The sequence below is a fragment of the Myotis lucifugus genome, unplaced genomic scaffold (genome assembly GCF_000147115.1).
Source record: "Myotis lucifugus unplaced genomic scaffold, Myoluc2.0 scaffold_2, whole genome shotgun sequence".
NCBI lineage: Eukaryota > Metazoa > Chordata > Mammalia > Chiroptera > Vespertilionidae > Myotis > Myotis lucifugus.
The window spans coordinates 9,105,653-9,118,633 of record NW_005871050.1 but is presented as its reverse complement, the minus strand read 5'-3'; the positions used below and the strand labels follow the sequence as shown (position 1 = coordinate 9,118,633).

Genomic DNA, 12,981 nt, shown 5'->3' with positions numbered 1-12,981 from the left:
ATGGACAAAGATATTTGCAACAGCTTTGTCTGTAAGACACTGAAAACACGAATGGGGAATTAGATACATTATGGTTCGTTCACGCAATACCATGCAGTCATTAAACATGATGTTGTAAAAAAATATTTGACACAGGGAAAATCTTTGTAATTTTTTATTGTTTAATTTAATATTTTGAATTATTCAATAATATACAAATGTTCTTATTGTAATAGAAGTCTGTGCTATGTTATGGGGAAGAAGTAAGTGCTAAAACATTATTTATAGGGTGATTTATTTTAAGAAAAGAAAAACATACACAAGAATTAAGACCAGAAAGATCTGAATCAAATGGTAACTAGTGATGATCTTGTGAGGTGAGCCAGGTGCGATTGGTGGAGTAACGGGGAGAAATGTTCACTTTCTACATTCTTGCTTTATTTCCATTTCAAAAGTATCTATTTTTTCCTTTTTTATCTATTATTTTTATATATATTTAAAAGGAAAAATATTTTAATTTGGGGGAAACTAAATAAATCAATACATCCAAGTTTCTGGCCTCCAATTTGGGGTAGCAGCAATGTCATTATCCTGCTGCCTTAGGCTCAGGCTTCTGGAAAGATGGGGAGTGAAAGTGAATAATGCCCAAAGCATTTTAAAACCACAGGCACACCAAGGATATTCCTAACCCTTTTAAAACCCTGGGTAGTGCCTATCTATTAAGTCTAAGCTGGGGAAAGGAAAATATCAGAAAAAGAAAAGTCAGGCTGAGAAAAGTATGTTTTGAACTCCTCCTCTGCCTTGGAGAGGGGGCTGGAGGAGCTATAGGGCCTATAGGCTGAATACAGGCTGAAAGGACTCTAATGAATGCAGGTGAAGAGGGGCAACAAGGAAATGTAGGCTGAAGGCCAAGACCTGAGGGGCCAAAAAGACAGTGTCAGGTGGGGCTACAGCCCAGGGTCCAATGCTCTTCCTCCAGGCAGGGCTGCGGGACCCTCCTGTCCAGCCCCATGAACATCTAGAAGATGGAAAGTGGCTCCCTGAGCCCTACAAACCAAGATCTGGGGTCCAAGAGGCTGAGTCTTCATAGATAGAGACCCTATACCCCTACCCCCAATCTGGAATGTCAGAGGCCCAGGCAGCTGTAGCCTCTAGCTCCCCTTGGAAGGATGGGGGGTGGGCTGGTTCAAGAGGGGCAGTGGGGGCCCATGGTTGAGCATCAACCTATGAACCAAGAGGTCATGGTTCGATTCCGGGTCAGGGCACATGCCCAGGTTGTAGGCTGGATCCCCAGTGTAGGGCATGCAGGAGGCAGCTGGTCAATGATTCCGTCTTGTCACTGATGTTTATATCTCTCTCTCCCTCTCCTTTCCACTCTGAAATCAATAAAAAAATATATATTTTTAAAGAGGGCAGTGGGGCTCTTCCTCTGCCCTTGAGTCCTTCAGGGCCTGGGGACAGCAAGTGGAGCTCCTCTAGGGCAGGTAAGGCTTAGCGGCTAGGAGTTATGGCCTACTTGAGTTCAAGTCTTGGCTTTGTCACTTACTTAGCTGGGTCATCTTGGACAAGTCACTTAAGCTCCTTGAGTCTCACTTTTCCCATCAATAAAGTGAGAATAACAATATTAGCACCAAGGGGTTGTTATGAAGATTGAGTAAAGTAGTGTATATGAAATATCCATAAAATCAACATTCAGTGAATGGATCCCCTAAATCTGCAATACCCTGTACCTGCATTTCACTCCCTTCAAGGCCAATCTCACCTTGGACCCCTAGGTTAGTGTAGTGACAAAGAGCAAAGGCTTTGGAGTTAAACTACAGTGTCTTCAAATCCTGGCTCCACCACTTACTAGTTACCTGACTTCGAGTAATTACATACCTACACATTTCTGGAAATAAGAATGATCTAGCCTGGCCGGTGTGGCTCAGTGGTTGAACATTGACCTATGAACCAGGAGGTCGTGGTTCCATTCCCGGTCAGGGCACATGCCCGGTTGCAGACTTGATCCCCAGTGTTGGGCGCGCAGGAGGCAGCTGATCAATGATTCTCTCTCATCACTGACATTTCTCTCTTTCAATCTCCCTTTCTCCCTTCCTCTCTGAAATCAATAAAAAAAATATTTAAAAAACAAAGTTAAAGGAGGTTTTTAACGGGAAAATAGGGCACTGATCACTATAGTCTCAGTGAGATCCAACACCCCCCCCCCCCCCGCCAAGTCAGGAAATTCAGGATGAGGTATGAGGTTTCCGAGCTGGGGAAAAGAAGTGGCTCTCCCACCTCCTTCACAATAGAGGCTACCTTAGCTTCTCACACAACTTCAGCCTCATTCTATACTATTCAGCCAACAACACAATCAAGTGGGAAGGAACTGCCTCTCCTCTAGACCCAGCCAAGACTCCTCCTCTAGGAAGGCCCTAAATAAAGGAATTCTATAGCATTTGATATGTAGGCTTCACCTTTTCCTATAACTTCACAGTTACCAATATAGCATTTGTATACCATTGCCTCTGGGACCTGCCAGGGATAGCGTCAGAAAGAGCCCAGGCAGTGGCCCTCACAAAGGGACAGCCAACTTGACTGTGGGAACCGACAAGGCAACTTCCTGACTTCCTGTGCTAAAGAAACCCCACCATCAGTTCAACCTAAGTGCAGGGGTGTGGAGAGAAAGTTAAGAGATTTAAGTTTAACACAAAGCCCAACAACCACCCCCATATCAGCTCGACTATTTATAGTAAGCCCTCTGTATGCCTAAAATGGAGAGACCATTGGTCAAATGATTCCAAAATGGCACCAAAAAACTTCTAAAAATCATTGCTGGTTCTCAACTCACAAGAGAATGGGATCAGCAATGCAATTTCTCCTAAAGTTAACCCTAACACATGGTCAGTTTTCAACAAGTATTTATTGAATGTTAAATGAAAGAAAGGCTCATTTCAGTCAAGTGACACTTGGAGTTATTCAAAACCCTTTATCTGTCTGTACCTGGGTTATGCCGGAAAGCTCTCTGACAGGGATTCCGGGCACCTGGGGTTCTGGTCTTAGCTCTACCAGTAGCTATCTATGTGACCTGTGGTAAATCACAGTACAGTGGGGCCTTGACTTACGAGTGTCCCGACTAACGAGTTTTTCGAGATACGAGCCGTCTCTCGGCCGATTTTTTGCTTTGAGTTGCGAGCTAAAATTCGGGTTACGAGCCAGCTTCAAATACCCCACCGCTAGTTGGCGCAGCGAACGTCACAGTGAACGCCACAACATCAGCCCAGCATCACGTGTCTCACTCATTCACTTTAAGATTTGACATACGAGTAATTTGAGTTACGAGCTCCATCACGGAATGAATTAAACTCGTAAGTCAAGGCCCCACTGTACTTAATTTGATGAGAGAGTGAGTACAAGTGGCACCGGCTACTTGATCAGTATGTTCCTTTCAGGGATATCATCCAACAGATGCTGGGTTTTATGGCAAATAGTCATCATGTCTGAATTTGAGTAAAAAAGTACAATGCTTTTAGTCATGTTGGAAGAGCCACGTAGCTGTAAATGGACAGGGGCAGCAGGCTTGAAGAAAGTGAAGGGGGCCCTGGCCAGTGTTTCTCATTGGTTGGAGTGTCGGCCTATGAACTGAAGGTCGAGGGTTCAATTCCCAGTCAAGGGCACATACCTGGGTTGCAGCTTCAATCCCCAGGCCCTGATCATGTAGCTGTGGTAGGCAACCAATTGATGTTGATGTCTCTCTCTCTCTCTCTCTCTCTCTCTCTCTCTCTCTCTTTCCTTCCCTCCCTCTCTTCCACTCTCTCTAAAATCAACGGAAGAAAATATCCTCAGGTGAGGATTAACAACAACAAAAAGAGCTGGGCTGAGGTGGCTCAGTGGTTGTACATCAACCTATGAACCAGGAGGTCACGGTTTGATTCCTGGTGAGGGCACATGCCCGGGTTGCAGGCTCAATCCCCAGTGTGGGGCGTGCAAGAGGAGCTGATCAATGATTCTCTCTCATCATTGATGTTTCTCTCTCTCTCTCCCTCCCCCTTCCTCTCTGAAAGCAATAAAAAATATATTTTAAAAAGAAATGAAAAGGCATGGAATGTCAGGGAAGTAATTCTACTCCAGGTTCCCGAGTTGTAAAACCACTTCTAAATCATGGCCCCCTCATTTCCTGGCCCATGGTGGAGTGTGAGCTATCAAACTCACAATTTATGAACTGAGTAGCAAATTCCCTAATACCAGAAGAAAAATAAACACAGGATTTAGACAGCTAAGTCACAGAATAAAAATGGCAAGAAAGAAGGCAAAGATAGATGTGGAAAAATGTTTAAACTCATTATTAACAAAAGAAATAGAAATCAAGTGATACTGAGATACCAGTTTACAATGATAAAATTATGGCGTGTTTAAATGAGATGTGTTTAAATGTTTAAATGAGACATGAAGCAAGCTCTCTGAGACACTACTTGGCAGGACAAACTGGGACAGCCTTTGTGTGAAGCAATTTGGCCATATTTGCCAAAAGTCTTTCAAAGAACACTCCCTTTGACTCAGTAATTTCACTCCTCGGAATCTATCCTAAGGAAATAATCACAGATATGTTCACAGATTTTTTTAAAAAGCTCATTGTGGCATTATTTATAATAATGACAAATGGGAAACTCCTAAATGTCTTGACAATAGGGGAAGAGTTACGTACATATTATGGAGTCATGAAGAAATAATTTCTAATGATATGAAAAATGCTAATTTAAAAAAGCAGGATTGCAAAACTATATTCACAGTTGAATTCCAGTTATGTTTAAAAGTATACATGCACAAAAAGGACTAGAAAGAAATACACCAAAACACTGACAATGATTATTATACCTTAGTAATGAGGTTATGGATGATTTTTTAAAATCTTCTTACTTGGTTATACTTTCTCAATTTTCAATAATGGACATGAGTTACTTTTAAAATTAAAAAGCACATTACAGGTATGAAGGGAGGAAGAGGTTTGTTTATTTTCTAAGTTTTCCAAATATTTAGAAGTAGAACAGGACATTTGAGAGTCCAATGGTTCTCAACCCTGTCAGCTCCAAACCTCCCTGGATATATACAATGTTTTGTAATAAACCCTTTGCCACCCTGAAAGAAATTTCATAGTTATTATAACCTGCATATACACATAATTTCCAGAAGAGCAGTATAATACACTAACTATAATATAAAGGAGAAATAAAGGGAAAGTAGTTTATAATAAAATAATATGTATTTCAATATGTAAATGCCTGGGCAATACTATACTTGAAGTCAGATGCTTCCACTTATATATGTAGATTCACTGTGGATTCAACTGCTACAAAGGAAGATGAATACAGGTACATTATAATGGCAACTTAAAAATCCATAATGGCATTGCTATTGGTGACACGATTTTCAAAAGTGACAAATGTTATTAAAGTTTTGAACAAAATAAAGTACTATCTTCCCTGAATTTACACAATGGTTGCATTCCTGGAAATTCACTGTATATATTAAAACCGTAAAAACATGTTTTGTGTTTATTTGTATAATAATTAGGCCCAGTTAATTACACTAGGTTTTCCCACTTCCATTGATGTTCTATATGCCATTCGAAAGTTTACAGATACAGATTTTTAGTTCCCATTCTCCTTTCATATTTATTTGAAACATGAAATTTACAATGACTATCTTTTTTGCAAGTTGGGCTTGCATCTTTTAAAGGTAATGAGAGTCACAATTTTAGCCTTTGATACTATTTCTAAAACCTATCACCTAAGAACAGCAAGCGATGGATAAAATGTATTCTCAAAACTGACACAAATGTTTTTTGAATTATTAGAAACATTGCTCTTCTTTAATAGCACCAAAGCACGAGAACAAATTATCATTTTTTAAAAACTATTTACTGTGATCCCTTGGTGATTCTCCCTAGCCTGGCCCCAGCCTCAGGAGTATAAAATAAACTGAGCTGGAAGAAAAGGACTAACAGGGCCAGGCCACAGAGAGAGGGATGGGGTTGCTAGGTTACCACTTGAGCCAATCCAAGTGGTCCCAGAGGGGTACCAGACACTAGACAGGCTCCTCTCTCTGCCCCACTAGGCTGAAAGCCCTCTCAAAGGAAGAGGGTCAAAAGGTGGGGGAGGGGGCCAGCCACTCATGCTAGGCACAAGTAAAGAAATGAGACAGAAGCACAAAGAAGCACACATCCCTGTATTTCTAAAACCATTCAAGTCTTCTTCATTAATTGGCTTTCCCCGAAAAGAAAGGGTTCTTTATTAAGAAATACCAGAGAGTGAAAAAACCACCACACATACATATTTGTAGGTTCACACACAAATGCAGAGATTTACATATTAAATTGCATTTAAGTTAGAAAATAGATTTAAAAACAAAATACTTTTTCTTTCCCCAAAAAGGTAAAGCAATTTGGTCAGTAGGAAAAGGGCCCTTGGGATAAAGGCAGGTAGGTTAGCACAGGAAGAATGGAATTTAGCTGCTATAGAATTAGAACCCACCACTTGCCCCTGGGGAAACAAGCAAAGGGAGAGCGTATGCCTTCTGCTAGGGCAAGGAGGGCCCCAGAGCCAAATGGACATGAAGAAATGGCCCCAAATAGCCAAACCCCACCAACCCCCAAAGCTTTTGGACCTGGACCAACCATCCTCACCTGGGGAAGTGGGGTGCATAGGAAACTGAAGGAATGCAAAGAAAGGGAAGAGAGGGAAAGAATGCAAGCCATTTAAAAAGACCAATTCTTCAATCTCCCCTCTGATCAGAACTCAAATGAAGGACAGTCCCAGGTGGTGCATGGTACGAATGGAATAGATCTTCAGGCCAAGGTCTTAAATACAGAAGATTTATATAGGTAAAGAAAGAGGGCAGGAAGCATGAACAAGCAGAAAGCTAAAATATATTATTTCATACAAGAGATAGGAGATTTCCATGTTGACCCTTCACCTTAGAAAGAGAAAGCTCCTCTGACTGACATAAGGGTCAGCAGAAGAGTGGTTGAGGTAAGTTAAGGGAGGAGCGAAATCCGTCCTAATCCAGGAGAGAAGATGGGCTGAGACAGGATGGGCTCAGAACTGACTAAAAAGAGATTCATCTGAGTGGCAGGTTAACTGGAAAAATCTAATAGCTTCCAAACTCTCCAGGGTTGGCGTTATTTTGAACTAACTAAAATGTAACTATAAGGACTGAGAGAGCCAGAAAGAGAATGGTAAAGTAGAGGCAGAGAAGAGAAGAACCCGAGTCTCTCTCTCTCTTTCTCTCTCTCCCTCCCTCCCTACCTTCCTCCCTCTCAACTCAAATCCTGGTATAAGGAAAATAGAAAGACATAGAGAAAAATCTGGAAGCAGCCAAATTTCATTCATTCTGATTAACTGGAAAGAGTAAGATAGGAATTGGCAAGGAGTCTTGATTATAGACCACTTAAAATGAAATATATACCATCACTTGTAAAAGATCACTAACGAAGTATTTCCCAGGAGAGGTGCTGATGTGCCTCCTTTAATAACCAAGACTCATTTACAATTAACGGCATTCATCTGCATAAACACAACATCTCAATAAAGAACTTGTTCTCTTAAGTGAATATACCCCCAACCCTCCCCATCTTGCTAACATTGTATAATGCCTTGAAAGCCCTTTCTTTAGAGTCCAGAATAAGGTGAGCTTTGGCCCAGAATGTAGTAGAAATCAATGGAGAGTTTGGGAGCTATCTCTCCCACTGAAGGGTTCCCCAGAAAATGGAAGTATGGGTAGTAACTAGCAACCCCTTCTACCCCCACCCCAATCCCACCCTACCACACAAAGACCCTCACGCCCCCATGATGATTCTTGAAATGGAAAGGGGAAGGAGGAGGCAGGCAGTTTGCATTAGACACAGTTTAATCACTTTCAAATAGATGAAAAGTTCTGATTTACACGTCCCCCTCCCCGTAAGTCATCCAGACAGGACCCTGGCTTAGAAAGAGAAAAACACAGGTGCTTTAGGAAATATAGCCACATATAATACATAAATCTTCTTCCCTGAAATAGAGCAGGTCCTGAGCAGAGCTGACTGGGGTGTGGGGGTGGGGCGGTCACAGCCCGCACCCAGGGTGAAGTGGCTCTGGGACTCTGCCGGTGGAAGTGCTGGAAGAGCGAGGCTGGCGGAAGCCCCTGGTGTGGTTATCAAGCCCGAGATGGGCCAAGGCCTTGGAGTGGGTCACCCGGGAGGGCAGCAGTGCTGGGCTTTCCCTCCTCACTCAGCTGAGGCCTACTGGAAGTACTAGCTGTCTTTTTTTACTTTTTCTTTTTTGAGGGAACGTAAGAGAAGGAGAGGAGGGGAGGGGAGGGGAGGGGAGGAGAGGAGAGGAGAGGAGAGGAGAGGAGAGGAGAGGAGAGGAGAGGAGAGGAGAGGAGAGGAGAGGAGAGGAGAGGAGAGGAGAGGAGATCCTCTCTGTGCCTTGGTTTCCCCATTTGTGCATTCAGGGCCTCTGCAGGCCTCACACAGGGAGTCTGGGGGGTGTAGTGTTTAAGTGAGCACTCGGGCTTATTCTGAGGAGAGGAATCGCCAAAGTGCAGACTTTTATTACTGCCATTCCTGCTCCTAAAAGAGCAAGAGTCAGAAGGAAAACAAATTAATGGGACTAGTGAGAGAGGAGGAGATAAGAGACAGAGAGTGCAAGGGGTGATGCCGTTGGCATCTCATGAATTCTTAATGAGAATGGCACAGGTATTAAAAAGTTTCCGGGTAATCTATAAGACATGTAAATTGTTATCTATACTGCAACTACTTACATATCTCTAATTGATAAAGAGTGGGGCTTGGGGGTTAGAAAGTGGATGGGGGACAAAGGAGAAACTACATGAATAAATACAACAAGTGGAAGTTACCTGCCCCATTCCTGAAAGGATTTGTGGGCAATGTTGGCACTTTGTAGCCAGGAGAATCCTCTAACCCCACTCTCCATCCTCTTCAATTATGAAGCCCCAAGAATCCAGTTAGGATTCCCTAGCCAGAGTTCTCCGTGATCACCTCTGGACTCTTGCCATGCAGCGGCTGGAGATGATCTGAGCCAGTCTCAAGAACCTTTAACCCCACAAATGGACCAACCACACCAAGCAGGAGAGCTAAGATCTGGAGGGAAGAAAGGGGAGTCCAAGGAGACTCCATGGAAAACCAGTGCGGGGGCCCAAGAGACCCGTTTGTCCAGTTACCAGAGGTTACTGACATCTTCTGTGACTGCCTTGAGTCCAGGAAAAAAAAATTTGCAGCAAGAAAATGCCAGTGTGCAATTGGCTGAATAAAGACCAAAGAAAAATAGCTTACTTGTTCTCTGTCTCAGGCTTATCTTCTCCCCTTAAATCTCTCACAGCCCTAATTAAACACAAACAAAAGTCTCTTCCATAGATGGGCTACTTGTCAGCTTCAGCCACCTCCTGTGGTGGCTCTGGAGGTTCCGGGGGTGGCATCTCTTCAGGAGTGCTGTCCTCCGGCATCTCATTTGAACTCAGATGTTCTGTTAGGGCCTAAGAAGGAAAAGATACCAAATTCAATACAACATAATACAAAGCCCATCGTTGCCCGGCCAGTGTAGCTCAGCGGTTGAGCATCGACCTATGAACCAGGAGGTCACGGTTCGATTCCTGGTCATGGCACATGCCTGGGTTGTGGGCTCGATCACCCATGTGGGGCGTGCAGGAGCAGCCAATCAGTGGCTCTCTCTCATCATTGATGTTTCTATCTCTCTCTCCCTCTCTTGTCCTCTCTGAAATGAATAAAAATATATGCTTCCATTATTATTCACAATAATAATAATAGAGACCACAGATCATTACAGAGGCCCCTCTCCTTCACAAGAGAATGTTATAACGTACTTGTATAATAAGACCTGACTCAGTGGGTCTCAATCTTGTTTCTGCCCTAACACTTGGCTCTCCAAAACAGTGATTCTAAACCAAAGAGTGTGGGGTGGCAACATTTTTAGATGATGATATATGTGGTTTGAAAATGTCCCCAGAGCGATTCTAAAATATCACCTTTCCCCACATTCAACTAAGAATTACTAATCTAAATTGTTAGGATTTAAGACCAGACTTATCAGAAACATTATATTCAAAAGGACACATATGTAATACCCTTTGTAATACTTTTAGCAATAAAAAAAAAGTCATTGCCAAGGGTACATCCATAATACTTGCAACAATAAAGATAAATTTAAAAAAAAAGAAACATTATATTCAAAATGATGATGATAATATATAAAAATGGGTTTGCTATAATTCAAAAAAGAAACTTCAACATATAGAAAAAGCAAAGTAGAGAACAATTATCTACTTTACAAAAAGCATTTGCCTCACTGGACAGTGAGCTCCTTGAGATCAGGGACATGGTTTGCCTTGTCCACTAGTGTATCCTGCATCTAGCACAGTAGAATGTCAAAGAAACGAATAGATCCTAATCTATACCACACAGGCACAAAGATCTGAGGCAATGTCAGGGCAAAAGCAGAGACAGGGAAGCTGGGGTTATTGAACACAAAATTGCCTAACTGTATCTCTAAAGTGTAAATTTGGCCTACACTCTCCATCACCAGCTTAGCCTTAATGTCTTGAAGTCGGGAACACTTACTGGGCTCTGTGGCAAGAGGCTACTACTGGTCTCTTGAGTGCTAGGAGGTCGACTTCCGCTTTCCTCCAGTGGTAAAATACCTCTTCGATCCAGCACACTGAAGGAGACAGGACAGTTAATAAAGCACTTCCCATTCCCCCCTCCAGCTACCCATCCTCTGAACCTTGTTGTGTGGACTGGAAAACATAAACCTGCCCTTTGGCAGTCTAGCCTGATCCTAGCACATGCGTGCTATCTTCCACTCACTTTCTCTTCCACAAACCAGGGCATACTACATTAACCAGGGCAAGAAACAAATGAAATAAGAATGAAAGGTCATCTCTTTAAAATAATCATCCTGTGGTCTATGGTCCATGTAGATATGGCACCAAGGGACAATCCCTGGGAAGTCCTATTTGACACCAAAAGGTCACATTCAGAAGGAGGCATCATACCAGGCAACAGGATTGGCTTGAGTTGCTCAACCCACGAGTCCCAGGACCTTCTAGTCCCCTGAGTACCTGGGGGGCAAGGGGCCACACAGCACTTCACAGCAGTTCTTCACAATGTTGCCATGGCTGTAGGGATTCTGGACTCGATTCTTCCCTGTCCATGAGCCTTTGATCTGCAAGATAAAAGCCAAGGCTTACATTAAAATTTATGTTGAAGAAATACATGTAGCATGGGAAGATGAAAATGTTCTGGAGATGGGTGGTGGTAATAGTTGCACAACAAGATGAATGTACTTAATGCCACTGAATTATACACTTAAAATAGTTAAGGTGGTACATTTTATATAATGAATATCTTACCACAATAGAAAAAAAAGAAATACAATGCATAGCCATGGGAAAATATCCACAATAGAGTGAAAAAAAGCAGATAACTAAACAATATGTATATATTTTCATTTAAAAATTCAAAATATATAGTCACATAAACAAACAGGAACAAGTCTAGACAACTCTAGACTATAAATCATACCATTAACAATGGTAATGTATAGAAGGTAAAGTTACAGGGACTTATTTGATATTTTTGTTCATCTGTATTTTCTGCAATGAACATGGGTTAATTGGTAACTTTTAAAAAGCAAGGATTTATTCCGTGCACCTGTCCTTGTCCATCCCTAATCCAGAAGCACCAATTAGTCTTTAAAGACCTATGAATAGCTAAAGACCTTGTACTCCCCCCCCCCCCCCCGCCCCAACCATTCAACCTCTTCTTCTTAATTCTCTACAGGCATTCAGTTCCAAACAAAGCAGTCTGCTTTCTTCTCCACACTTCAGATTTAACAGTCTCCCACGCTAGGTTTCTGCCTGCCTCAACCTCCCAGGCCCTGGAAACTCAGTTCTCTAGCAGGTAACAAGAGAATAGGCTTTGGAGAAAGAAGAATATGTGATGAGCCCTAGCCAGTTTGGCTCAGTGGATAGAGCATCGGCCTGCAGACTGAAGGGTCCCAGGTTCAATTCCAGTCAAGGGCACATGCCCGGGTTGCAGGCTCAATACCTAGTGGAGAGGGGGGGGGCATGCAGGAGGCAGCCAACCAATGATTCTCTCTCATCATTGATGTTTCTATGTCTCTCTCCCTCTCCCTTCTCTGAAATCAATAAATAAATATACATTTAAAAAAAGAATATGTGATGAGAAGATGGGAAGGTTGACTCACGTCTTCATTGGTTGTCTGGTTGAGAGCCACAAGGAAAGTGTGAAATCCAGTTAGTCCCACGACGGACCAGAGTGTGAAGAAACAAATGAGTACTTCTAGAACAGTGAGGTGATGTTAAGGAATGTTGAAGCCACACCAGCAGACTCAATGCTTCACCGTTCTCATGGCACCAGTCTTTACCTCTCAGAACATGTCACAAATGGCCAAGTATCCATACATAACAGATGAATTCTAAACTCGCTGGGTACATCCCTTATGACAGGTCAAGGACTCCTGTCTGTTCACTATGAGTAACTCTCTAATATCTCTAGCACATTTAGGTGTTCCTCTGTTTTTAGATCATTAGCTTTTTGAAGGGGATGTTTAGGAGGGGGCCAAAACTAAACAATGCTGGCCATCACTGCTAATGGAAAATCCATCCAAAAATAAAACTTTATAAATGAAAAATTGGTGGGAAAAACAGGATGTGATTTATAGAAATCCCATCTGAATTTCCTTTTCAGAAATGCAACTGCTCTACAAAGTAAACATTAGCTATAACAGGAAGGTGGACTTCCAGCAAGTGACATAAGAGATATATTGAGGCATAGATAGCCCACTCAGAGGCAGAGGTGAGTGTGTGATCAGAAGGAACTGAAAGGGAGGCAGTAGAGAAGGGGGTAAAACAAACGCCACCCTTTAAGTCTTGGTCATCTTCCATTCTGATTGCTACCACTAAGCCTACATTGTTTTCCAGAATTTG

The 12,981-nt window shown here is 42.4% G+C and overlaps 1 protein-coding gene across 3 annotated transcripts in view; it reads right to left on the bottom strand.

The window, feature by feature from the left end:
- Nucleotides 1-6,206: 6,206 nt before the first annotated feature.
- ZDHHC9 (zinc finger DHHC-type containing 9) overlaps nucleotides 6,207-12,981 on the bottom strand; it is a 32,322-nt gene continuing 25,547 nt past the window's right edge. For 2 of the 3 annotated variants that reach the window (XM_006082122.3, XM_023758074.1), the window contains exons 7-10: nucleotides 12,240-12,342; nucleotides 11,092-11,195; nucleotides 10,592-10,688; nucleotides 6,207-9,489 (exon numbers count right to left, since the gene is read on the bottom strand). In XM_006082122.3, the coding sequence (XP_006082184.1) occupies nucleotides 9,376-9,489; nucleotides 10,592-10,688; nucleotides 11,092-11,195; nucleotides 12,240-12,342 (418 nt within the window). In that variant the 3' untranslated portion in view covers nucleotides 6,207-9,375. Of the gene's footprint in view, nucleotides 9,490-10,591; nucleotides 10,692-11,091; nucleotides 11,196-12,239; nucleotides 12,343-12,981 lie in introns of all 3 variants that reach the window. The other variant, XM_023758083.1, reaches the window with a different exon arrangement.